Genomic DNA, 25,334 nt, shown 5'->3' on the forward strand with positions numbered 1-25,334 from the left:
AGAGCAGGATGTTAATCTATATAGGAAATACTACCCTCCCAGCTCAATTGCCACATTCCCCTCTGTGAAGGCTTCTAGGGGCCACATGCGAGTGGTTCTGTTGCTCTTCCTATTATGAAATTGCTTTTGTAGTGCTTATTTGAAAGGCATCCCTATTTCTTTGATGGAAGCGGCTTTGAGCGTGATTTTTGTGTGTGTGGAAAAGGAGCAGGCAAAATAATGAATGCATATTATTATTATTATTTAATAAATGAATAAATTTATTGTTTACTAATACATTAATTAAGGTCTGCTGAGCAGTGGCAAAGGGGGCAGAGAAGTTAATGCACATATACCTTTGGTTCTGAAAGGTTGTGGCCAGAGAGGAGGGCCATGTGTCAGGTAGATTCAAGGACAATCACTACAGTCTCAAAATATTTTTTTTATTTTCAGCATATGGATGGCTAGCTTTTTAAGAACAAGAGCAACAAGCAATTTGTTGTTGTTTAGTCGTTTAGTCGTGTCTGACTCTTCATGACCCCCTGGACCAGAGCACGCCAGGCACTCCTGTCTTCCACTGCCTCCCGCAGTTTGGCCAGACTCATGCTGGTAGCTTCGAGAACACTGTCCAACCATCTCGTCCTCTGTCGTCCCCTTCTCCTTGTGCCCTCCATCTTTCCCAACATCAGGGTCTTTACCAGGGAGTCTTCTCTTCTCAGGAGGTGGCCAAAGTCTTGGAGCCTCAGCTTCAGGATCTGTCCTTCCAGTGAGCACTCAGGGCTGATTTCCTTCAGAATGGAGAGGTTTGATCTTCTTGCAGTCCATGGGACTCTCAAGAGTCTCCCCCAGCACCAGAATTCAAAAGCATCCATTCTTCGGCGATCAGCCTTCTTTATGGTCCAGCTCTCACTTCCATACATCACTACTGGGAAAACCATAGCTTTTACTATACGGACCTTTGTCGGCAAGGTGATGTCTCTGCTTTTTAGGATGCTGTCTAGGTTTGTCATTGCTTTTCTCCCAAGAAGCAGGCGTCTTTTAATTTCGTGGCTGCTGTCGCCATTTGCAGTGATCACGGAGCCCAAGAAAGTAAAACCTCTCACTGCCTCCATTTCTTCCCCTTCTATTTGCAACCCCCCCCCCCAAAAAAAACCCCAACTAATAAAAACTTTGGGCGACTCAGCCGCGTCCCCAATGCAGCAAACCCGCTTCTCCCTGCGGGCCGCACTACCGCCTGCCCTCGCCAGGGGGCGCGGAAGGGTAAGCCTTCCCAGCCGCTCGAACGCAAGGGGCGTTTTGCCCAATAGCCGGTTCGCGAGAAGGGGGCGTGGCAATCGAGGCGCTGCCCAGGGCGCGCATGCGCCTTGGCCGTCCCCCGGCTCCAGAAGCCTTTTTCTTTCCGCGGGAGCGGCATGGGACGCGCCTGGCCGCAGCCCGGAGCGCAGGTGAGCGGAGAGCGCATGCGCGCCCTCTCTAGGGACCAGGAAGAGGGGCAGTGACCCCCACTTCTTCTCTTGGGGGGGGTCTGGGTTGGGGGGCAGGAGGAGCAATTGCTGGGTTTCTCCCTTCTTTGCAGCCCTGGGGCTCTTTTTGATGGAAATTTGGGAGAAAAGCAGGAGGGGGGTTTTTATGGGTGAAGAATTGCTTGTTTATTTGCTTATTTATTGCATTTAGAAGAAGGCAGCCCTGTTTTAGGGAAGCTTTTAATATTAAATATTGCATTTTAATATATATTTTTCAAATAATATATATTATTTTCAGTAAACCAACACAGTAAAGAAAGAAAAGATTAACAATAATAAAGGCAAACAAAAAAGAAAAGAAGAAGCAAAAAGATACATACCACATATTACCACTTAATTAATTAAAATTAAGTGCCATCCATCTTCATAAACATATTTGACTTTCTTGATCACTTCCATCCGAATTTCTTAGTTATTATATGTAGCAGTTTCCAATATCGGGGTTTCAAAAGGCCATATCATAGTCCTAATCATATTACATAACTTTTTCTTATTTATAAATTTAATTCCCTTTTACTCCTAGGCCTAATTGTTTCTTTCAAGTGATTACATATCTTGAATATTACAGTATTTATTCAAGTAGTCTTTAAATTTCACTGCACTGTTCTCTCGCTCTCTCACTCTCTCCCCCCGTGTAAACACTGCCTTTCTCTTCTTTCTCTTCCCAGAATGAGAGAGTGGTGGCTTCAGGTGGGGCTTCTAACCCTGCCCCTCATTGCTGTCTACCTCCACATCCCGCCCCCCAAGTTATCGCCGGCTCTGCAGTTATGGAGGTCGTCAGGAAGCTATTTCACCTTCCAAAACCAGAATATCTTCTACAGAGGTTTCCTCTCCTGTGTTTTGCGTCCTTGTTTCCGAAATGCCTGGCCGAGTTTTCTGCGAAACGCTCTGTGCGGCTTGCAGTAAAGACGGCCTTGAAAATAGCCGTGAGGTTGTTCTGCGATTGCTTAAAAAAAGAGAGACAGACAGACAGACACAAAAGGCAGCAGACAAATCGAAGGAAGCTTATTGACCTAAAATCGGCCGTTTTTAAAAGTGGCCGGCATTCAGTGAGAAACCTTCAGACTATGCTAACGAAAAGGGAGGCAAGGAAGGTAGATATCTAGCCAGCAGGTTTATTGATCGGTGCAAAGATTTGCATTGCACGATATTGGAAAAATAGAACCCTGCTTCCATTAACGGGGGACGGACGGACGGACCGTTAATTGATCAGTAATAAGGATCATATGCAATCCACGGGAAGGGAAATTTATAGAAAGATGGAACTGGGAAAAGGTTGTGAAAGGCTACTTGGCCGTGATTCCTGCTTGCCATAACAATATGCTTTTTGCTGTTTAATAAGAGTTAAAACTTAAGTGGCATTTTATTTTTGTCGTTGGATTTATTGCTCGCTTTTTTAGTGTGTGTGGCCACAATCAACCCAAAATGACTTACACACACACACACACACACACACACACACATATTAAAACCAGAAAAGAAAAGAAGATGTTTAAAAATCCCACCTCCTCTAAAAGGTCCAAGATCATTAAAAACCTAAGGCTTGATAGTTTTTACCTGGTGCCTGAAGATCTATGTATTAGGTTTATAAACCGGCCTCCAAGTTTAAAAAGTCGTACAGTGGATGCTTGGGTTGCGAACGTGATCCGTCCGTTGCATGTTCGCAACCCACAGTGTTCGCACCCCGCGTCTGCGCATGCTTGGGTTGCAATTTGGCACTTCTGCGCATGTGCAAAGCGTGATTTATCGCTTCTGCGCATGCGCAGCCGCCAAAACCGTCCTAGTACTTCCGGGGTTCGGCGGTCCGTAACCTGAAAAAACTCAACCTGAAGCGGCTGTAACCCAAGGTATGACTGTAGATGGTTTTAACAGCCAAAGGCCTGCTTGAAGAGGAACGTTTTTGCCTAGTGCCTAAAGATACATAGTGAAGGTGCTGGGCGAGTCTCCCTGGGGAGAGCATTCCACAGATGGGGAGCCACCCCAGAAAAGGCCCTGTTTTTGTGTTGCTGCCCTCATGGAGGACGCTCACGAAGGAGGGCCTCAGATGATGATCACAGAGTCCAGGACAGTCCTTGATAGACAATGATGGCACCCAGGAGAACCTCCCTGGAGAGAAAGTGCTTTTGGGATTGAATTCTGACAAGACAGAAGTACTGTTTTGGGGGACAGGAGGCAGGCAGGTGTGGAGGATTCCCTGGTCCTGAATGGGGTAACTGTGCCCCTGAAGGACCAGGTGCGCAGCCTGGGAGTCATTTTGGACTCACAGCTGTCCATGGAGGCACAGGTCAATTCTGTGTCCAGGGCGGCTGTCTGTCAGCTCCATCTGGTACGCAGGATGAGACCCCACCTGCCCACAGACTGTCTCACCAGAGTGGTGCATGCTCTGGTTATCTCCCACTTGGACTACTGCAATGCGCTCTATGTGGGGCTACCTTTGAAGGTGACTCGGAAACTACAACTAATCCAGAATGCGGCAGCTAGACTGGTGACTGGGAGCTGCCACCAAGACTGCACAACACCGGTCTTGAAAGATCTACATTGGCTCCCAGTACGTTTCTGAGCACAATTCAAAGTGTTGGTGCTGACCTTTAAAGCCCTAAACGGCCTCGGCCCAGTATACTTGAAGGAGCGCCTCCACCCCCATCATTCTGCCTGGACACTGAGGTCCAGCACCGAGGGCCTTCTGGCGGTTCCCTCGCTGTGAGAAGCCAAGTTACAGGGAACCAGGCAGAGGGCCTTCTCGGTGGTGGCACCCGCCCTGTGGAACGCCCTCCCACCAGATGTCAAAGAGAACAACAACTACCAGACTTTTAGAAGACATCTGAAGGCAGCCCTGTTTAGGGAAGCTTTTAATGTTTAATAGAGCACTGTATTTGAATACTTTGTTGGAAGCCACCCAGAGTGGCTGGGGAAGCCCAGCCAGATGGGCGGGGTATAAATAATAAATTATTATTAGGGTGGGCCAGTGCCATAACGGATGTTCTGTTCTCTGCAGACGCCTCGGGCGCCGTTGGCAGTTCGGACATTGTGGTCCTCTTGCATGGCTTTCCAACCTCCAGCTACGACTGGTGCAAGGTGAGGCAGGCCCTGAGAGGCGTTGAAATTTTGGAGACCGGTTATAAAGGGAGCTCCCTGATAAGAGAGAGAGAGAGAGAGGCCTCCTGATTTTCTTTTTTTAAAAATAATACATTTTATTAATTTTACATATAATCACAATATGTAACCTCGTATCCTCTTACTAAATCTTTTGGCAAAGCAGAGCCTAAATGATTTCCCTCCCTCCCACCGAATGGCTTCCAAAATTAAATTTTGCATTTTTGCATTTCACTTCCTCTCCCATTCTTGTTATATCATTACTTAAAATATTAAAATTACTCTACCTGAATAGGTAACTAATTCATCTCACAAATCTTCAGATAACCCTGCTAATGATGTTAATTGCTTACAGTTGTCTTTCAAATATAATATAAATTTGCTCCAGTCTTTTTTTGGAATACTTGATCTCCCTCGTTCCGGATTCTTCCTGCCAGTTTTGCCAGTTCTGCAGAGACACCTCCTGATTTTCACCTCTTCTCTCCCCTGCTGCAGATTTGGGAAGGGCTGACACAGCGATTTAACCGAGTAATCGCCCTGGATTTTGTGGGGTTTGGCTTCAGCGACAAACCGGTAAGCAATCTTGACGCAAGGGCTTCCGATAGGTGAGTGGGACGACCTGCCCGTCAGTCATGCGACACAATAAGGATGTCCCCCCTGAGGGTTAAGCATTATCTGCTTGTAATAGCAGGGGTCAGCAAAGTTTTTCAGCAGGGGGCCGGTCCACTGTCCCTCAGACATTTGTGGGGGGCAGGACTATATTTTGGGAGAGAAAAAATGAACGAATTCCTATGCCCCACAAATAACCCAGAGATGCATTTTAAATAAAAGCACACATTCTACTCATGTAAAAACACGCTGCTTCCCGGACCGTCCGCGGGTCGGATTGAGAAGGCGATTGGGCTGGATCCGACCCCCGGGCCTTGGTTTGCCTACCCATGGCTTGTATGAATGGAGAGGTGTGCAGCTGGGCTCTCCGTTTACAGTCATACCTCAGGTTACAGACTCTTCAGGTTGCGTTTTTTTGGGGTAAAGGTAAAGGGACCTCCGACCATTAGGTCCAGTCATGGCCGACTCCGGGGTTTTGCGCTCATCTCGCTTTACTGGCTGAGGGAGCCGGCATACAGCTTCCGGGTCATGTGGCCAGCATGACTAAGCCGCTTCTGGCGAACCAGAGCAGCGCACGGAAACGCCGTTTACCTTCCCGCCGGAGTGGTACCTATTTATCTACTTGCACTTTGACGTGCTTTTGAACTGCTAGGTTGGCAGGAGCAGGGACCGAGGAACGGGAGCTCACCCCATGGCGGGGATTCGAACCGCCGACCTTCTGATCGGCAAGCCCTAGGCTCTGTGGTTTAACCCACAGCACCAGAGTGCTGAAACCCGGAAGTACCGGGCTGGATTACCTCCGGGTTTCGGCGGTTGCGCATGCGCAGAAGCGCTAAATCACGCTTTGCACATGCGCAGAAGCGCCGAATCGCAACCGGCGTGTGCGCAGACGCGCCGCTGCGGGCTGCAAATGTGCATCCCGCACGGATCACGTTCGCAACCCGAGCGTCCGCTGTACTTCCCAAACAGAGGCCGCATCAGTACTCCATCTTTGAGCAAGCCAGCATCGTGGAAGGGCTTCTGGACCACTTAGGCCTATTGAACCAGCGGGTCAACCTCCTCTCGCATGACTACGGGGACACCGTCGCGCAGGAGCTTCTCCACAGGTGAGTGGAAGCCGCAACGCTTCTGCGTTTTCACCGGCGCCCTTTAAAAGCTTGCTTCGTTATTTCCTTGCATTCACCGTATTTTTGCTCTATAAGACACACTTGACCATAAGACGCACCTAGTTTTAGAGGAGAACAAGAAAAAAAAAATTCTCTCCCTCTCTGCGCAGTGCCCCTTCAGCGAACTAGCAGGAGAAACGGAGCCCCTTCCATTTCTCCTCCCACTCTCCTCCCTCCATTTCTCCTCCCTCTCTGCGCAGCGCCTCTCCAGCGAAGCAAAGTTAAAACAGCTAGATGGATGGCTGCGCACCGATCCCTCTCGCTCTCCTGGCTTCAGCGATAGCTGCGCAGCCTGCATTCGCTCCATAAGACGCACACACATTTCCCCTTACTTTTTAGGAGGGAAGAAGTGAGTTATAGAGCAAAAATACAGTATATGGCTGCCCTTTGAGGCTCCCCGATCCGCTTTCAGAATTCATTTCTACCCCAGAGAGGATAGACTGGTTCCCTCCATCTGCCAACAGGCAAATACCTTCCTAGGAAACTTGCACTCAGGTGTGGGTCTGACCGCTGGGCTGCCACCAGGGCAAACTCTTAATTGCTGGTTCTGAATGTGCTTGGATGTATTTTAATTACTGTTTCTAACGAGTTTGTTTTCGTATTTTGTGTCGTCATTCTTAAATGCCACGAGCCGCCTTGGAATTCCTGGGGAGAAAGGTGTGGCATAAAGACGTTTCATAACATTAACATTAACTTTTCTCTTCACCCACCCAGTTTTATTTTTATTTAATTTTTTATCCGTTTTTCTTTCTCCTTCATTACATACATCTCAAATTCTTAACATTTACTATATATTCCTCCTTCCCTCCCCTCCTAGGCTTCCCCCAACTTCCATTTCGGTTTGTTTCTATTTTCACCCATTTTGCTATCTCTCAACAGAAAAAGTTATTAATAACATAGCATTAAGCCCAAAAACATAAAGGTAACAGTAATTACACCATCATATTTCACTATCTTCTAAACATTTAAAGCAGATTATATTTGCAGAAATCTAAAGCATGTTATATTTGCAGAAACAAAGAAATACCAATAGACTTGATGGCAGGATTTAAATAAACATTCACATTATTAGCATTAGAAAATGAACCCACACAGTTTTAGCGGTCTTCCCTGCACCCGTCTGATGTAGCTGTTTGCAAAGAAGAGGCTCGTGGTTTGGGGTGGAGTTGTCGGCGCCATGGAACCTGCCCCCAGGTGCAGAGATCAGCCCACTATTTACAGCCCACTATTGAGGTTGAATCCTTACAAGACAGAAGTACTGTTCTTGGGGGACAGGAGGCGGGCAGGTGTGGAGAACTCCCTGGCCCTGAATGGGGCAACTGTGCCCCTGAAGGACCAGGTGCGCAGCCTGGGAGTCATTTGGGACACACATCTGTCCATGGAGGCACAGGTCAGTTCTGTGTCCAGGGCAGCTGTCTACCAGCTCCATCTGGTACGCAGGATGAGACCCTCCCTGCCCGCAGACTGTCTTGCCAGAGTGGTGCATGCTCTGGTTATCTCCTGCTTGGACTACTGCAATGCGCTCTACATGGGACTACCTTTGAAGGTGACCCGGAAACTACAATTAATCCAGAATGCAGCAGCTAGACTGGTGACTGGGACCGGCCGCCGGGACCACATAACACCGGTCCTGAAAGATCTGCATTGGCTCCCAGTACGTTTCCGAGCACAATTCAAAGTGTTGGTGCTGACCTTGAAAGCCCTAAAAGGCCTCAGCCCAGTATACCTGAAGGAGCGTCTCCACCTCCATCATTCAGCCTGGACACTGAGGTCCAGCGCCGAGGGCCTTTTGCCGGTTCCCTCATTGCGAGAAGTTAGGTTACAGGGAACCAGGCAGAGGGCCTTCTCGGTAGTGGCATCTGCCCTGTGGAACGCCCTCCCTTCGGATGTGAAGGAAATAAAGACATCTGAAGGCAGCCCTGTCTAGGGAAGTTTTTAATATTTAATATTTAATGCTGTATTGTTTTTAACTCAGCCAGATGGGTGGGGTATAAATAATAAATTATTATTATTATTATTATTATTATTATTATTATTATTAAGCTGTTCCTACAGAGGCATCTGTGAAATAATACCTTTGAGGGCTTGCCTGAAAGTGTCTTGTTACTTATTGCATTCTAGTCCACCTTTTTCTCCAGTCAGTCCTCACAACAACCTTGTGAGGTTAGGCTGAGAGGTGGTGACTGCCCCAAGGCCACCCAGTGAGCAGAGGTTTGAACCCCAGGCCTTAGTCCAGGGCTCTAACCATTGCACCACACTGCCACAAGAAGAGGTGTGGCTCTGCCCTGACTCTGCTCCGCCTTAGCCTCTTCTTTGTCCTCAGGTATGAGCATAATACGACGGGAAGTGTCCTCATCAACAGCCTGTGCCTGTCAAATGGAGGTAAGGCTTTCATTGCAAAGAACGTCCTCCATATTCTTACTGTGATTACAGTACCCTGGTTCTCAAACGCCTTGGCACTCAAACAACTTAGAACCCAAACACTGCAAACCCGGAAGTACCGTATGTTTCGCTCCATAAGACGCACCTGACCATAAGACACACCTAGTTTTTAGAGGAGGAAAACAAGAAAAAAATATTTTGAACGAAACAGTGGAAGTATGATTTTTGTGGTTCATGCTGTGGCCACAGACATGTGATTTGACCGTGAGTTTGGGGTAGCCCAATGCAAAAATCCTGAGGATTCATGTGGATCCGTGCTTTGTAACCAGGTTTTTGTGCCACGCAACAGTGGGTGCGTGATTTTTTTGGTGCAGGCTGTAGCCATGGACATGCTATGTGATCTGATGGTGAATTTGGGGTGACCCAATGCAAAAATCCTGAGGATCCATGAGCTTTTACCTCCCCCCTTCCAGGCAGCCTCCTTTATTGCTAGCGTCCCTTATCTCTCTCCCCGATCGGCAAACGATCAGCGGCTTCGTTTCAACACCCCCTTTCCTCTTTCTTTAAAAAAAAAAAAGCACGATCTGCTTTTTGCCCCTGGGCAATTCGGCTCCAAGGACCACGCATTCGCTCCATAAGACGCACAGACATTTCCCCTTACTTTTTAGGAAGAAAAAGGTGCGTCTTATGGTGCAAAAAATATGGTAAGTGTTCCGGTTTGTGAACTGTTTTCGGAAGCTGAACATGCTCCATTTTGAGTGTTACGCTGAGGTCTGTCTGTTTTTGCTATTTATTTTGCATTTTTGTGGCTCTTTTTGTTTTGTGTGGAACCCAGTTCAGCTCCTGACGGATTGATTTTGTGACTGCTGTACATCGTTTGTTGCTTTCATTTTATGGATCCGTGGTCTTGTTAGATAGTAAAGTCCATGTTAAATTGCAGTTTTAGGGGTTTGTTTTTAAAAGTTTGGAACGGATTAATCCGTTTTGCATTACTTTCTATGGGGAAGTGCGCCTTGGTTTTGGAACGCTTTGGTTTTGGAACGGACTTCCAGAACGGATTAAGTTTGAGAACCAAGGTACCACTTGAAGCCTTGGGCTTGAGTTTCTGCTGAGATCCTAAATGTGACCAGCAGTAGGTTTGTGGGTAAAAGTTGCTTTCATGGCATAAAGAATTTGTGCATAAGAAGCGGTTGCTGGATCAAGCCCAATGGCCCATCTGGCCTAGCCTCCAACCAGATGTCAGGGGAAAACTTTATAAAGCAAAATGCCTTACAAAGAAAAGAGAGTGATAAGGAGAAAATGGGACTGCTGGACGAAATAAAGAAAAAGGAAAATGAATTGATTCAACAACCAAATGATGAAAAAATTAAAAAGGAAATTAGGCTATTACAGGTAGAATATACATTGAAAATAGAACAAGTGTAAACTAGAGGATGGAGAATTCGTTCACATGTGGTGGACATGTGAAAAAATGGGGGGGGGGAAATGGAACATGATATATAACGAAATGAAAAATCTCTTTAAATATACCTTCCCAAAGAAACCAGAGGCTTTTTTTTACTAGGGATAATAGGAGATGAATTAAGAAAAGGAGATTGTAAATTATTCTTGTACGCCACGACTGCCGCCAGGATTCTTGTGGTCCAAAAATGGAAAACCCAGGAGATTCCAACTGTAATGGAGTAGCAGACGAAATTGTTCGAATATATAGAATTGGCGAAAATGCCTTAGATAATTCGATACCAAAAAGTAACAAAGTTTGAAGAGGAGTGGAATAAATTTGTTGTGTACCTATGGAATAACTGTAGAAGTCTAAAAACTGTAGCAGGGCCAATATAAATCTTTTGACGTGGATGGAGTGTAAATAAGAATCTGTAACAGAGGATGTGAATTATGAAAACCGAAGCAGGAATGAAAGGAAGTCCGGGTGCGAAAGTGCGCCGGGTAAATAAGAAGATACAAAAATGTTGAATGTAAAAGATTATGTTTTATTTAATTTTGTTTTGTTGTTGAAAATCAAAAGCATTATATAAAAAAGAAAGAAAATAGAACAAGAATTTGATTTGAGTGCGAGAGTGACTCTCCCCTCCTGTTTCCTGCAGGTATTTTCCCAGAAACTCACCACCCCAGATTAATCCAAACGGTAAGCACCTTTGCTCTTGCAGAAAAACACCGAGTTTCTATGAATAGAATTGTTCCATTATTTACTTATTACATTTCTATGATCCCCTTCATGCGAGGATCACGGGGCGGTTCACAATATAAAAGCACAAAAATACATACCTTACCAACAAACAAAAGCAATTCCCATCCACCATTTGAAAAGGCCATAGACTTAATTTGCCAAAGGCCTAGTTGAAGAAGAACGTTTCTGCCCGGAGCCTAAAGATGTATAATGAAGGCGCCAGTTAAATCTCCCTGGGGATAGCGTTCCAGAAACATTATCATTCTTATTATTTACTAAACTTAATTAAATTCATTTAATTAACCAAAGGCCTGGGAGAAGAGGGATATTTTTGCCTGGCTCCTAAAGATATGCAATGAAGGAGCAGGAGAGCCTCTGTGGGGAGAGCCAATTCCACAGATGGGGAGCCACCACAGAAAAGGCCCCGTTCTTGTGTTCCTGCCCTCTGGACTTCACGGAGGACGCTAATAATAATAATAATAATAATAATAATAATAATAATAATAATAATAATAATAATAATAATAATAATTTATTATTTATACCCTTCCCATCTGGCTGGGACCTGAAGGAGGACCTCAGATGATGAGCTCAGAGTCTGTCTCAGTTTATATGGTGAGAGGCGGTCCTTGCGGTATTGTGGTCCTGAGCCGTTTTAAGGCTTTATAGGCCAAAACCAGCACTGTTGAATTGGGCCCAGAAAGTTAATTTGCAGCCAGCGAAGCTGTGCTTTCTGGGGCTGTTGGATTTGTAGTCCTAAACCAATTAAACAGTGATTGATTTTTCCTTTTCCTTTAAAGATTCTCAAAGATGGCAGCCTGCTTTCACCCATTATCACCCGGTTATCAAATTACTTCTTCTTTGCCAGAGGGTGAGTTGGTATTCTGAATCCTTGACTTCATATATTCTGATATATATAATTAGTTTTTTAACATAACATTTTCATCAATTATTAAATGTACTTTCATATCTTATACAATTTTTTTTACTTCCATCAATCATATCTGAAAATTTCCCAATCTTTTCACTTAATTTACATTTCTTACTTTCACTATTACCTTAAATAATGTCTCTCTTCTTTCTCTTCTTTGCAATATTTCATATTATTCTCCTTACAAAACTTCTTGTAGTCCTACCAGTGTAATTTGTTGATGACGGTTGCTCTTCAAATAGTTTGTATATTTCTTCTGTAAACCTCTGGCCCTGCAGATTTCGAATCCTTCCTGTCATTTTATCCAATTCTGCCTAGTCCATTAATTTTGTCTGCCATTCTTCTTTCGTCGGAATCCTTGAATTCTTGCCCTTTGAAAACAGGAGGTCTCAAATGCTATTATTCCTTATGAGAAGAGGGAAAGAGAACGTACTTGTTTTTCAAAGGATGCTGTACGGTTTTGGAAACCTGGAGGGTGTTTAGTGCAATCTAAATTTGAGCAGATTATCTTCCTTGATAGTCCACCCCCTTCTTCTTTCAAATCTTCCAGACTTGCGGCTGTCTTTGGCCCATATACCCAGCCTTCAGACGCTGAATACTGGGACATGTGGACAGCCGTCCGAACAAACGACGGCAACCTTGTGATTGACAGGTAAGGCCACCATGGAAAAAACAGAACGATAGTGGACTCCGGGTTGTTTTGGGTCTACTGTGGAACCAGGCAAGCTGTAAGCGAGGAGTGGACATTATAGTCCATGAATCAGCTGTGGTCTCTGAAATAGGGCCAGTTTATTTTTTATTTAGGGACATGGGTGGCGCTATGGTCTAAACCACTGAGCCTAGGGCTTGCCGATCAGAAGGTCGGCGGTTCGAATCCCCGCGACGGGGTGAGCTCCCGTTGCTCGGTCCCTGCTCCTGCCAACCTAGCAGTTCGAAAGCATGTCAAAGTGCAAAGATAAATAGGTACTGCTCTGGTGGGAAGGTAAACGGCCTTTCCGTGCGCTGCTCTGGTTCGCCAGAAGCGGCTTAGTCCTGCTGGCCACATGACCCAGAAGCTGTACGCTGGCTCCCTCAGCCAATAAAGTGAGATGAGCGCTGCAACCCCAGAGTCAGACACAACTGGACCTAATGGTCAGGGGTCCCTCTACCTTTTTACTATTTTTTATTTCAGTTTTTAACAAATTACCATATTCTACATTAAGAGAGAGACAGTGCGCAAAGGGGTGTGAAAAGAAGGGAGATGTAAAAGTAAAGCTTAATTGTGCAAATATTCGCCTTCTGGACTGCTGGACCCACAATTAGTCTCGTCCACATGAAGGGGAATTCCTAACACTGGAGATAGATTTTGAGAGTATCAAAACCGCCCATCACCTGCAGAGATGAGGCATTTATGCTGCTGTGTCGTTAGATATTCCTGCATTCTGAGGCAGCATGTTCTGTAGAGCCATCCTTATGCCAGACATTTGTGATATATTGGTATATCGCTTGTAGGTTTCGGGAGGAAAAAGCTCTTCCTTTGCAGCTAACAGCTCACTCCTACCCAGAAGTTAAGTCCCAGCGAGTTGACTTTGGAAGTTGCAGGCTTAGGTCTGTGGTTGCCAAACTTGGCCCTCCAGCTGTTTTTGGACTATAACTCCCATCATCCCTAGCTAACAGGGATGATGGGAATTGTAGTCCCAAAACAGCTGGAGGACCAAGTTAGGGAAGCTTTTAATGTTTAATAGGTTATTGTATTTTAGCGTTTTGTTGGAAGCCTCCTAGAGTGGCTGGGGAAACCCAGCCAGATGGGCGGGGTATAAATAATAAATTATTATTATTATTATTATGGCCACCGCTGCCTTAGGTCACCATTTGCCAACCTGGTGCCTCCAGAGGTTTTGGACTACATCCCCTGTGGGCACCAGGTTGGCAAAGAGCTTTTTGTTAAGGCGCTTGGGAGACCGAGAGAATTTAACACTTGCCGCGCCGGCGGTGGGGCTCAATATTGCCCCTTAGAATCATAGAGTTGGAAGAGACCACAAGGGCCATCGAGTCCAACCCCCTGCCAAGCAGGAAACACCATCAGAGCACTCCTGACATATGGTTGTCAAGCCTCTGCTTAAAGACCTCCAAAGTAGGAGACTCCACCACACTCCTTGGCAGCAAATTCCACTGTCAAACAGCTCTTACTGTCAAGAAGTTCTTCCTAATGTTTAGGTGGAATCTTCTTTCTTGTAGTTTGGATCCATTGCTCCGTGTCCGCTTCTCTGGAGCAGCAGAAAACAACCTTTCTCCCTCCTCTATGTGACATCCTTTTATATATTGCCCCTTGCAATCGACGTGGAGCCCTGTTTACCTTGGGGAAAGCAGGATCCATTCTTCCTGGCGCAATTAAAGCATCCTGAGTCTCATGTTTACCTGGCAGAGAATCGGCTTCCTCTCGACTCCGATCTTCCTTTCAGGGCCTCGCAGGAGGTCTGGCACCTGGGCTATCCTGTTTCAGCGCCTGGGCTGCTGCTTTGTGTTGGGTGAGCAAGCTTGCCGGGTTAGTGTTACCGTCACCTGAATTAACCTGGAGCGTTGAGCTCAAGGTTTGGGTGAAGAGCCTGCTGCCAGCTGAGGAGTTCTCCAAGTCCCGCCACCCCTGAAATGCAGGGCACCCCCCCAGCATAGTCGCCCAGGATGCCCACTTACCCCCCTCCAAAGCTGCGTATGCTGGACGCTCCAAGATCACTGCTCCTTGCTGAGATTTCTGTTCACAGCTCTGCATTCAAGGGAAAAGTCTTAGCTTGGTGTGCTTTGCTTGCAGGGTTCAGTATCTGGTACCTTCATGTCAGGTTGGAGGCCTGAGACTGGGGGAAGCCAATCATCTATTTTATTTTTTTAAAAGATATTTATTGAGGAAATTTTTGAATATAATAAACAATAAACAATAAACATACAAAATAATAAGCAATTAAAAAACACACATTAATTTCCAATAATATAACTTCCATACCCTTATTTCCTCCGACCTCCTCATACTTCCCTTCTTTGTATTCCAGTCAGTTCAGTTTGTTAATTCAGCAAATCCTTACCATAAAACTTTTACCCATTTTATACTCCTTTTTTCTTATCTCCTAAAGCATTACAGCTGGAAACCGCTTAGTTTCTATCCAACATCTTTCTAACATTCATTAATTTTACAATATTTCTTTAAATAGTCTTTAAATTTCTTCCAGTCTTCTTTCACCGACTCTTCTCCCTGGTCTCGGATTCTGCCAGTCATCTCAGCTAGTTCCATGCAATCGATCACCTTCATCTGCCATTCTTCCAGAGTGGGTAGATCTTGTGTCTTCCAATACTTAGCGATTAGTATTCTTGCTGCTGTTGTAGCATACATAAAAAAAAGTTCTGTCTTTCTTTTGCACCAATTGGCCGACAATGCCCAGGAGAAAGGCCTCTGGTTTCTTCAGGAAGGTATATTTAAATACCTTTTTCAATTCATTATATATCATTTCCCAGAAAGCCTTAATCCTAGGGCACGTCCACCAAAGATGAAAGAATGTACCTTCAGTTGGGGGAAGCCAATCATCTAAACCGGGGTCAGCAAACGTTTCCCACAGGGGGCCAGCCCACTGTCCCTCAGACCTTGTGGGGGGGTGGACTATACAGTGGACGCTCGGGTTGCGGTACCTATTTATCTACTTGCACTTTGTGGTCCTTTCGAACTGCTAGGTTGGCAGGAGGAGGGACCGAGCAACGGGAGCTCACCCCGTCGCGGGGATTCGAACCGCTGACCTTCCGATCGGCAAGTCCTAGGCTCTGTGGTTTAGACCACAGTGCCACCCACGTCCCTAAATCTGAGTGTTCGTACCCTGCAAAACACCCGTTTAATAAAATATTAAAAGTTTTTAATATTTGATGCTGTATTGTTTTTAACACTTGATTGGAAGCCGCCCAGAGTGGCTGGGGAGACTCAGCCAGATGGGCGGGGTATAAATGAATTATTATTGTTGTTGTTGTTGTTGATTTGCTCCCCCAAGAGCTGAGCAGGCAGAGTTTACAGGGATTGAAGGAATCGATAGAAACCTTGGCTGGCTTCATGGTTTCCCCCACATTGAGATTTTTGAATAGCACACACCAAAATCCTGATCTGCAATATCACGGATATGGACTCCAAACTGGTTTTGGACGATATATCGCCCAGCTCTAATTATGACGTAGCCTTATGGAACCTCAGCTGAAAACTGCCTGGTTCTGTCTTAGGAAAGTGCTTTACACAAAGCCAGGCTGTTCAGCTCAGTATTCGCAGCACTGACAAAACCTTTAGGATTTCGATGAGGCATTTCCCCCCAGCCCTAAGTAGAGACTCTTTGGGGACTGAACCAGGGAGGTGCTCAACTAGAGTTTCAGACCTTCCCCCAAACGGACAGCGGCTGCCTCTGAACCGCCTGAGGCTCCTGCCAAGTGCTTGGAATCGGTCTCCATGGATGAATTTTGTTCTTCAGCCTTTTGCAGTACATCAACCAACGGAAAAAGCACAGGAACCGCTGGGTAGGAGCTCTGCAATCCACGTCTGTTCCCCGTGAGTAGGAAACAGCAAAGGCTGCTGTACGGAAGAGCCAAGATTAATTCTGCTGCTTTTGGGTTGGTGGGGTGGTCTGTGTCCTGGAAGTTGACAAAGATGCTGTTGTTCCTCTCTTGCAGTACATCTGATTTATGGGCCTCTGGACCCGGTGAATCCACACCCAGAGTTCCTTCAGCTCTACAAGTAAGCTTATTGTGAGGGGCCACAGTTGTACCATGTAATGCCCTGGGGCTATTTCATCAAGATATCGGTCTGAAACAAAATGAAGCCTTTGAGCACTAGTGAGGATTTCCAAATACATACAGTGGTGCCCCGCAGGACGGAAAACCCGCTAGACGAAAGGGTTTTCCGTTTTGGAGGTGCTTCGCAAAACGAATTTCCTATGGGCTTGCTTCACCAAGACGAAAATGTCTTGCGAGTTCCTGCGGGGTTCCCCCCCCTTTTCCCCAAGCCGCTAAGCCGCTTATCAGCTGATCCGCTAAGCCCGCTAAGCTGCTAATAGCGCTAATCCGCTAAGGCGCTAATGGGCTTGCTTCGCAAGACGAAAAAACCGCAAGACGAAGAGACTCGCGGAACGGATTCTTTTCGTCTTGCGAGGCACCACTGTACTGGAGGTTGCTGCCTTTTCTCAACAAGGCCCTCTTTACATTTTAACCAGGACATAAGGCAGAAGTTCAACAGCCTCTGTTGAATGCCTGCCTGCCTGTTAAGTACGTAGCTTGTTTGTTTGATTTGCTTTTTTAATATTTCTATGCCTCTTCACTCAAATGGATCCCTGCTTACAGTGGTCTCCTAAGTAAATTATAAATTTCCCCCGTTCTTTTCTAAAGTTTTTGTCCTCTTGGGTCCTGAGCTTCCCAGTCAGCTTTGTCATTTTAGCGTAACCCAACACCTTGGTTTGCTATTCCTTCCTGGCAGGGACTCTTCTTTCCATTTCTGGGCCAATAGCATCCGTGCAGCTGTTGTCGCATACATAAAAAGTCTTTTCTGCTCCTTTGGAATGTCGGTACCTACAATTTCTAATTAAAAAACCTGCTTTTTTAAAACAAATTTCTAATAAAAAACCTGCTTTTTTTAAACAAAAAAACCTGCTTTTTAAAAACAAATTTCTAATAAAAAAACCTCCTTTTTAAAACAAAAAATGCTGTTTTAAACATTTTTTTCAGTTCATAATATATCATCTCCCAGAAAGCTTTTACCTTACACGGCCACCACATATGATAAACGGTACCTTCTTTCTCTTTACTTCCAGCAGGTATTTGTACTTTGTTCTATACATTTTTCATAACTTGTCAAAAAAAAAGAAAACACTTTTTAAACCCGGCTTGACATCCTAGGAAGCTGCCTTATACGGATCAGAAGAGAAGCTTAATTCTGCTTTCTTCCTTTGTTCCCTGTAGCAGTTGCGGAGTGTTCTAAAGAGCTCTTTCTTGCTACTTCCCCCACAGGCAAGTGCTCCCCATGTCGACGGTTTCTGTGCTAGACGACCACATCAGCCACTACCCACAGCTGGAGGACCCTCTGGGCTTCCTGAACTCCTACCTGAACTTCATCAACTCCTTCTGAGCAGGAAGAGCGGGAGAGCCGATTCTCCGCTCTCAAGAGGCGTTCTTTCGTTCAAGAGGGCTAAATCGTGGGCTCTCTGCCTCCGTACAAAGAGCAGGAAACCAGTTTCTCCCTTGGCGACCGAAGCAATAAGACTCCTGGCTAGTCACCAGTGGCTGGCATGGAGAGACAAAAGTGATTTCCTTTTACGCTCAGCTGCTGGCCCTTCCTCCGTGTTGTTTAAGGAGAGAAGGGATGGCTCTGAGGGGCTAGACTGAGCCATACAAACAGGTGCATAATTTCTCTGCATCCGTGTCTTGCTTCTTTTGAAGATGGCAGGGACGTTCCCTGGGTTCTGGAAGGGGGAGAGGTCCTGTTTCTTGCACGGCTTGTTTACTTCCTTGCTGGGAGGCGAGCAGAGAGGAAGGGTGGACTGAATCGTGGCTACGGTCACAGCCACGCCGGGCGTCTAAAGCACATGGCTTCCTCCCAAGTATTCTGGGAACTGTAGTTCACCCCTCGCAGAGATGTTCACTTCGCCCTTAAACTACGGTGTGGTGATCACACAGTTGTTAAAAGTGAACCAATACCAGTTTATTTTACAAACATTAACAAGTTTATGGTTCTCAGATAATATTCCTGTCAATATCTTAACTTTAGTTTCTTTACTGGCCTATACCTTCTGACTGATTATCTCAACTGTTTGACTGGCTCCTCTTAACAAATTCTCTCCCTCTCTCACACCAGACTAGCCCAACCCAGACTTCTCTTCTCTATCTCTTCTAAATCCAGACTCTCTTCTCAACCACCTTAACTCTAACTCTCCCCCCCCCCAAAAAAAAACTGTGCTTAAAACCTTCAAAGGTAAAGGGTAAAGGGACCCCTGACCATTAGGTCCAGTCGCGGACGACTCTGGGGTTGTGGCGCTCATCTCGCTTTATTGGCCGAGGGAGCCGGCGTACAGCTTCCGGGTCATGTGGCCAGCATGACTAAGCCGCCTCTAGGCGAACCAGAGCAGCGCACGGAAACGCCATTTACCTTCCCGCCAGAGTGGTACCTATTTATCTACTTGCACTTTGACGTGCTTTCGAACTGCTAGGTTAACCTTATACACAGTTAACTCTGCCCCTTGGGTTCCCATTAGTTAATCATTTTACAATTAGTTAACCCTTTCCTTGTGAACCCAAAAGCAGAAGTAGTGCAAGAGTCACAGAGCAGTTCCATGTAAGTGGTGTCCACCCGAAGGTTCAGGAAGTACAGTGGTACCTCGGGTTACATACGCTTCAGGTTACAGACTCCGCTAACCCAGAAATAGTACCTCGGATTAAGAACTTTGCTTCAGGATGAGAACAGAAATTGTGCTCCAGCAGCAGCAGGAGGCCCCATTAGCTAAAGTGGTGCTTCAGGTTAAGAAGAGTTTCAGGTTAAGAACAGACCTCCGGAACGAATTAAGTTCTTAACCCGAGGTACCACTGTATGTCACACACCTAGGAGGGCAAACGCCACATATGGTCCACAGTATTCTTTGAGGTGTGATCTTATATGGCTTCTTGTGAGGGATAGTTCTACTGTTTTGTTCATGGTCCACAGGGTGTGTGTGTGTCACATAGGGGATTCTGGGTTGCTCCTGGTCTACTGCCCGTGATCCTTTCCATGTCCAACATGGAAAAAGACCTCTTGCTAATAGCAGGGAGGAGGGACTCCGAGGTCTGCTTCCACCCTATAGTCTCAAGCTTGGCATGCGAGATGGATTCTTTAAGCTCCACTGGGAAATGTTTAGGACACCGTATGGGCCCGATAGATCAGGCCAACGGCCTATCTAGTCCGGTATCCTCTTCTCACAGCGGCCACCCTGTGGGAAACCTGTGAGCAGCACCCGAGCAACTATCCTTCCTGTGATTTCCAGCAACTGGTATTCAAACAGGTATTCAGGACTCCCTGGTCCTGAATGGGGTAACTGTGCCCCTGAAGGACCAGGTGCGCAGCCTGGGAGTCATTTTGGACTCACAGCTGTCCATGGAGGCGCAGGTCAGTTCTGTGTCCAGGGCAGCTGTCTACCAGCTCCATCTGATACACAGGATGAGACCCTCCCTGCCCGCAGACTGTCTCGCCACAGTGGTGCATGCTCTGGTTATCTCCTGCTTGGACTACTGCAATGCACTCTATGTGGGGCTATCTTTGAAGGTGACCTGGAAACTACAATTAATCCAGAATGCAGCAGCTAAACTGGTGACTGGGAGCGGCCGCCGAGACCACATAACACCAGTCTTGAAAGACCTACATTGGCTCCCAGTACGTTTCTGAGCACAATTCAAAGTGTTGGTGCTGACCTTTCAAGCCCTAAACGGCCCCTGCCCAGTATATCTGAAGGAGCGTCTCCACCCCCATCGTTCTGCCCGGACACTGGGGTCCAGCTCCGAGGGCCTTCTGGCAGTTCCCTCCCTGCGAGAAGTGAGGTTACAGGGAACCAGGCAGAGGGCCTTCTCGGTGGTGGCGCCCTAAAGAGAACAACCACCACCAGACTTTTAGAAGACATCTGAAGGCAGCCCTCTTTAGGGAAGCTTTTAATACTGGATGAATCATTGCATTTTAATATTCTGCTGGAAGCCACCCAGAGTGGCTGGGGAAGCCCAGCCAGATGGGCGGGGTATAAATACTAAATTATTATTATTATTAAAAGCATATCGGTGTCTAACTGAGGTGGTACTGGCGAGCCATCCTGCCTAGGAGCCATCGATAACCCTGTCCTCCATGAATTTGTCCAGTTCTCTTAAAGCCATCTAAGTTGATGACCATCACCACCTCCATAGTTTAACGAATGTGCTGTGTGAAAGACTCCTTTTTTCGGTTAAGTCACTGATTAAATGCCTGTGGGCTGACAGAAGAAGGGGTGCAGTGAAGTGCTTTGGTTTCATCTTCGGCCTGCCTGCTCAAAGTGTGGCAGCAGCAGCCAATTTCTATTCAATGCAGCGCTGGCTTGGGTTATCCTTGATGTGCAATCTGTGTCTGGTCAATTCTCATGCCCACTTGGTGACCACGAATCCTGTTTTTAGTTCATTTGGGGGGGGGAATATTGCACAGGAAGATGCCCAAATTAATCAATTTTTAAGTTTATTTGCTATGCAGAGTTGCCAGCCAGAAAACGGATTGTTAAAGGAATGCTTAGTGCTGTGAAGCTGCAAAAAATCAAGAACTACAGCTGCAGTCCTAACCTCACTTACCTGTTGAATTCAGTAGGATTCACTTCTGAGTAGTCATGGTTTGATAGTGCTGTCATCTCTTACAGAAAAGGGGGCAGAAATTAAGTAGGGAGAGGCACATAAAGGATCTGGTCTGTTGCTAATGGGGCAGACCAAACTCTTCCACTGATATTTGGTGACCGCTAGGCTCCCATCCTCTTCCATGGTACAGATTTGCGAAGTTGTTGCAGTAACACAGCAGCTGAAAAAAACAGCTTTTCAAACCCAGATGGCTTTAAGCTGGTACAGTGGTGCCTCGCAAGACGAAAGGAATCCGTTCTGTGATTCTCTTCGTCTAGCGGTTTTTTCGTCTTGCGAAGCAAGCCCATTGAAGGATTAGCGCTATTAGCGGCTTTTAGCGGCTTATCAGCTGATCGGATCAGCTGATAAGCGGCTTAGCGGCTTAGAAAAAGGGGGGGGAGGGAAAAAAACCAGCAGGAACTCGCAAGACATTGTCGTCTTGCGAAGCAAGCCCATAGGAAATTTGTTTTGCGAAGCACCTCCAAAACGGAAAACTCGTCTTGCGAGGCATTCGTCTTGTGGGGCACCACTGTATTTCTGCTTCAGATGTATTTCCCTTCTCTAAAAGGTCCAGTTGAAAGGAAATCCAAACAGCTGGAGGCAGCTCTAGAACTTCATTTGCAGAGCGAGTCTAGCAACTTGAACCTGGGCCAAGAGGGAGATTTTATTCATACGGCCTTTAAGGCAGAGGGTACACGTGCCCAGTGTAGCTTCAAACCATTGTTTACCTACGAAACTCACCGGGTTGCCAACCTTTTCAGGCCCTGGAGCAGGTTTGGATTTCGAAGCAAGTGACCATGGGCACCACTGCCTGTGGCCACTTCTTGACCTCCTCCCTCTGAAAGAGGAAATGTCTGTACACATTTTGGTTCTCCAGGGGCACAAGTCAGGACTTCCGGTGCTTTCTGCCATAATGGGGGCAGATCCCACACTAGCGGAGACCAATTGCAGACCGTAAACAAGGACAAATGAGGGTAATTGTCCTTGCAAGCCCCACTCCCTGGGTCAGGGGGGAGGGCAAGTTCCACTCGCAGATCGTCTGATACCTGGCTCTCGTCCCGATATGAAGGATAGAAGGTAGGAGGCGCTGAGTATAAAGCAATACACTTATCAACAACCTTCCAAAGCAGCCATTGTGAGCAGAGGTTCTTCTGTATTTTTAGAAAGAAACGATCTAATTTACAGATGTGTGTTGGACTAAAGGGACAAGATATTCTGAATTATCGGAATTGCTCTGCACCTTGAAAAGTACAGAGCGCTGAAAGAACTGTCGCCTTTTCCAACTTCATCTTTGAGCTCTGTGTACTTTAAAGGTGAAGTAAGTCAGCAGCCCATGACTAAGGGGGCAGTGATGTGGGGCTCAGAGGCTTCATGGGTGCCAGGGGAAGATGGTGAAGGTACCAACTGCTCCAGGAGTGCCACGCTGGACCCCCTGCACTACAGCACTGGGAAATTATCAAGGCATATAATTTACCATCCTGCGCACAGAACCAACCATGTGGGAAACTAGTTATCTACAGTGTCCTGCCGAGAAGGGAGGGGAGCTTTTTCCTCACCCACCTAGAAATCTGGCAAGCGATAAAAGCAGACGGCCATCTGCAATTGGCCTGTCCTACATCACAGGGTTGGGGATGCGGGTGGCGCTGTGGGTTAAACCAGAGCCTAGGACTTGCCAATCAGAAGGTTGGCGGTTCGAATCCCCGTGACGGGGTGAGCTCCTGTTGCTCAGTCCTTGCTCCTGTCAACCTAGCAGTTCGAAAGCACGTCAAAGTGCAAGTAGATAAATAGGTACTGCTCCAGCGGGAAGGTAAACGGCGTTTCAGTGCGCTGCTCTGGTTCGCCAGAAGCGGCTTAGTCATGCTGGCCACATGACCCGGAAGCTGTACGCCGGCTCCCTCGGCCGATAAAGTGAGATGAGTGCCGCAACCCCAGAGTCGGACACAACTGGACCTAATGGTCAGGGGTCCCTTTATCTTTACCTTACATTACTGGGTTGATGTGAAGCTGATATACTGCTCTGAGCACACTGGGCAAAAGGTAGCAGGACAAGAGTAAGCCTAGTTGTCCTGCCACTCCCTCCTTTCTGGTAGTGCTGAGATCTGAAGCAGCTCTCAAAAGGCCCTTGCAATCCGGGGTTTACCATCCCTTGCAAGCTGCTCTGTGAAAAGGGCACATGAAACATGACAGTCTTTGGCAGACAGTTACTACAGAATGTATTTTATTAAACAGCACAAGTTGGGGGGGAAAGATGCATCAGTGTTGGGATAGCCCATGTTTATTTTCTGTTAATAAAAGTCCATTCAAGAAAAGTTGATTTTCTTCTTTTTTTAAAAAAAAAGGATCTTCTAACAACTTTTCTGCCTCTACGGGCAGCACAGAAAGAGAATAATTTATTACAGGAATGCAGAGGTGGAGCTGGGGCGTTTGTGGGCAAGGGGGCTGAATGCCCAGCTCCAGTTGTGTGGAAGAAAAGAGGCAGGGTGGGCTGCCGGGCCCCCAGTTGCCACAGAAAACGGCTGACCGAGAGGAGGGAAAATGAAAGAGGCGTGCAGGACTGGAGGTCCCGGGAGTGCCTTTGAGGCAGGAGGTGGCGAGAGGGTGAGTTGGCTCCCAGAATGAGCTGCCGAGACTCTTAACCGACGGAAGCCAAGATGACGTCCACCGGAGTTTCCTCTGTGCTCCGGACAGTCACCTGCATAGTCACACCATCTCCCAGAGCGAGCCTGGACCTCACCAGCACATCCGAGCCGCCTCTGTACACACCTGGAGGCAGACAAGGAGAGTCACTGCGGTGGCACTCGGCTGCACCGGCTCAGGCCTGCTCACATCCTTTCTTGCAGAAATGCTAACAGGTTGCAATCGTCCAGGCAAGCAAGGAAGGGGATGCTGTGGGGCGATTCAGAGCAGGGATGGGGAACATCTTGCTTTCCAGACATGGCTGGTCTCGCATCCGCCCCCGGCCAGCAGGACCATTGGGGGTTGGGAATCCAGTTACATCGAGATGGCCAAAGATGCCTTATCTTCTTTATAGTCCCTGCCCGTAAGCTCAGACTTATCTTTTTTAAAAGAAGGAGTAAGGAAGGGTGTGGAAAGAAGCAAATTCTGATGCCAACTCTTAAAAGTTGCACACTTCTTCTAGACAGCTGCTGAGAACACGGCAGTTTCCTATGCTGCACTGTGTAACTACAGCCAGATTCTGAGACCTGGTTCTGCATTTAGGGTGAAAATCTGTTCTGCACCTACAAAAACCAAGGCAATTGACTCACAACCCACAGCCAAAAATACTTAACAAAGCGCTTCTCTAATAGCTATGCTAACTAGTTATATAACCCTTGGGCTGTTGGCTCTGAAGGCCTTTAAAGAGCAGCCAATAATAATAATAATAATAATAATAATAATAATAATAATAATAATAATAGTACATTTTTATTTATACCTCGCCCTTCCCGGTTCAGGAAACCGGGCTCAGGGCGGCTAACAACAAATTTAAAACACTTAATTGATGCAACAAAAAACAGCATAAAATACAGTATAAAATGTGAATAACCATAAATTCAGAATTCAAAAATCAATCAATTTAGGGGGGAAATCCATCCAATAAACATTGGATGATCACCAGGGCTAGATGGCTGAATTGGTCCTACTTGGGCCAGCGAGGAGACCAGGGGAGAATTAGCTGTGGTGTCTCAGAGCAGGTGATCTTCATAAAAGGGGATGGGGGGAGGAAGAGAAGGGAAGGGAAATAAAAGATCAGGCTAAGTTCAAATTGAAAGCCAGGCAGAATAGCTCTATCTTACAGGCCCTGCGGAAGTTAAATCCTGCAGGGCCCTGGTCTCATGGGACAGAGCATTCCACCAGGTCAGAGCCATCACTGAGAAGGCCCTGGCCCTGGTGGAGGATAGTCTGATTTCCTTAGGGCCTGGGACCTCTAAACTATGATTATTCATGGACCTTAAGGTCTTCTGCAGGGCATACCAGGAGAGGCAGTCCCATAAATATGAGGGCCCTCAGCCACAAAGGGCTTTAAAGGTCAAAACCAGCACCTTAAACCTGACCTGATACTCCACTGGGAGCCAGTGCCAACTAGACAAGCATTTGGGCAGAAGTGATCT

The 25,334-nt window shown here is 46.6% G+C and overlaps 2 protein-coding genes across 3 annotated transcripts in view; one reads left to right on the forward strand and one right to left on the reverse strand.

Moving 5' to 3' along the window:
* The first annotated feature begins 1,300 nt into the window (after window positions 1-1,300).
* Window positions 1,301-18,793, forward strand: MEST (mesoderm specific transcript). The gene is made up of 12 exons (XM_083461527.1): window positions 1,301-1,424; window positions 2,171-2,325; window positions 4,498-4,577; window positions 5,091-5,168; window positions 6,174-6,310; window positions 8,694-8,752; window positions 10,855-10,895; window positions 11,738-11,808; window positions 12,419-12,520; window positions 16,338-16,414; window positions 16,537-16,600; window positions 17,866-18,793. Exons 2-12 carry the CDS (start codon window positions 2,172-2,174, stop codon window positions 17,981-17,983), a joined length of 981 nt encoding a protein of 326 aa, XP_083317653.1. The 5' UTR covers window positions 1,301-1,424; window position 2,171; the 3' UTR covers window positions 17,984-18,793.
* A 4,630-nt stretch (window positions 18,794-23,423) lies between these two features.
* The window catches only part of COPG2 (COPI coat complex subunit gamma 2), a 36,647-nt gene continuing 34,736 nt past the window's right edge, over window positions 23,424-25,334 (reverse strand). For both annotated transcript variants that reach the window (XM_083461077.1, XM_083461076.1), the window contains exon 24: window positions 23,424-23,985. In XM_083461077.1, the coding sequence (XP_083317203.1) occupies window positions 23,855-23,985 (131 nt within the window). In that variant the 3' untranslated portion in view covers window positions 23,424-23,854. The remainder of the gene's footprint in view (window positions 23,986-25,334) is intronic.

The sequence above is a fragment of the Podarcis liolepis genome (genome assembly GCF_965112155.1).
Source record: "Podarcis liolepis genome assembly, chromosome: 10".
NCBI lineage: Eukaryota > Metazoa > Chordata > Lepidosauria > Squamata > Lacertidae > Podarcis > Podarcis liolepis.

Coding starts and splice junctions, on each gene's coding strand:
- MEST (XM_083461527.1), top strand. CDS start 2,172: ATGAGAGAGTGGTGGCTTCAGGTGGGGCTTCTAACCCTGCCCCTCATT. Junction 6,311..8,693: donor GCGCAGGAGCTTCTCCACAG/GTGAGTGGAAGC, acceptor CTTTGTCCTCAG/GTATGAGCATAATACGACGG. Junction 16,415..16,536: donor GCAATCCACGTCTGTTCCCC/GTGAGTAGGAAA, acceptor CCTCTCTTGCAG/TACATCTGATTTATGGGCCT.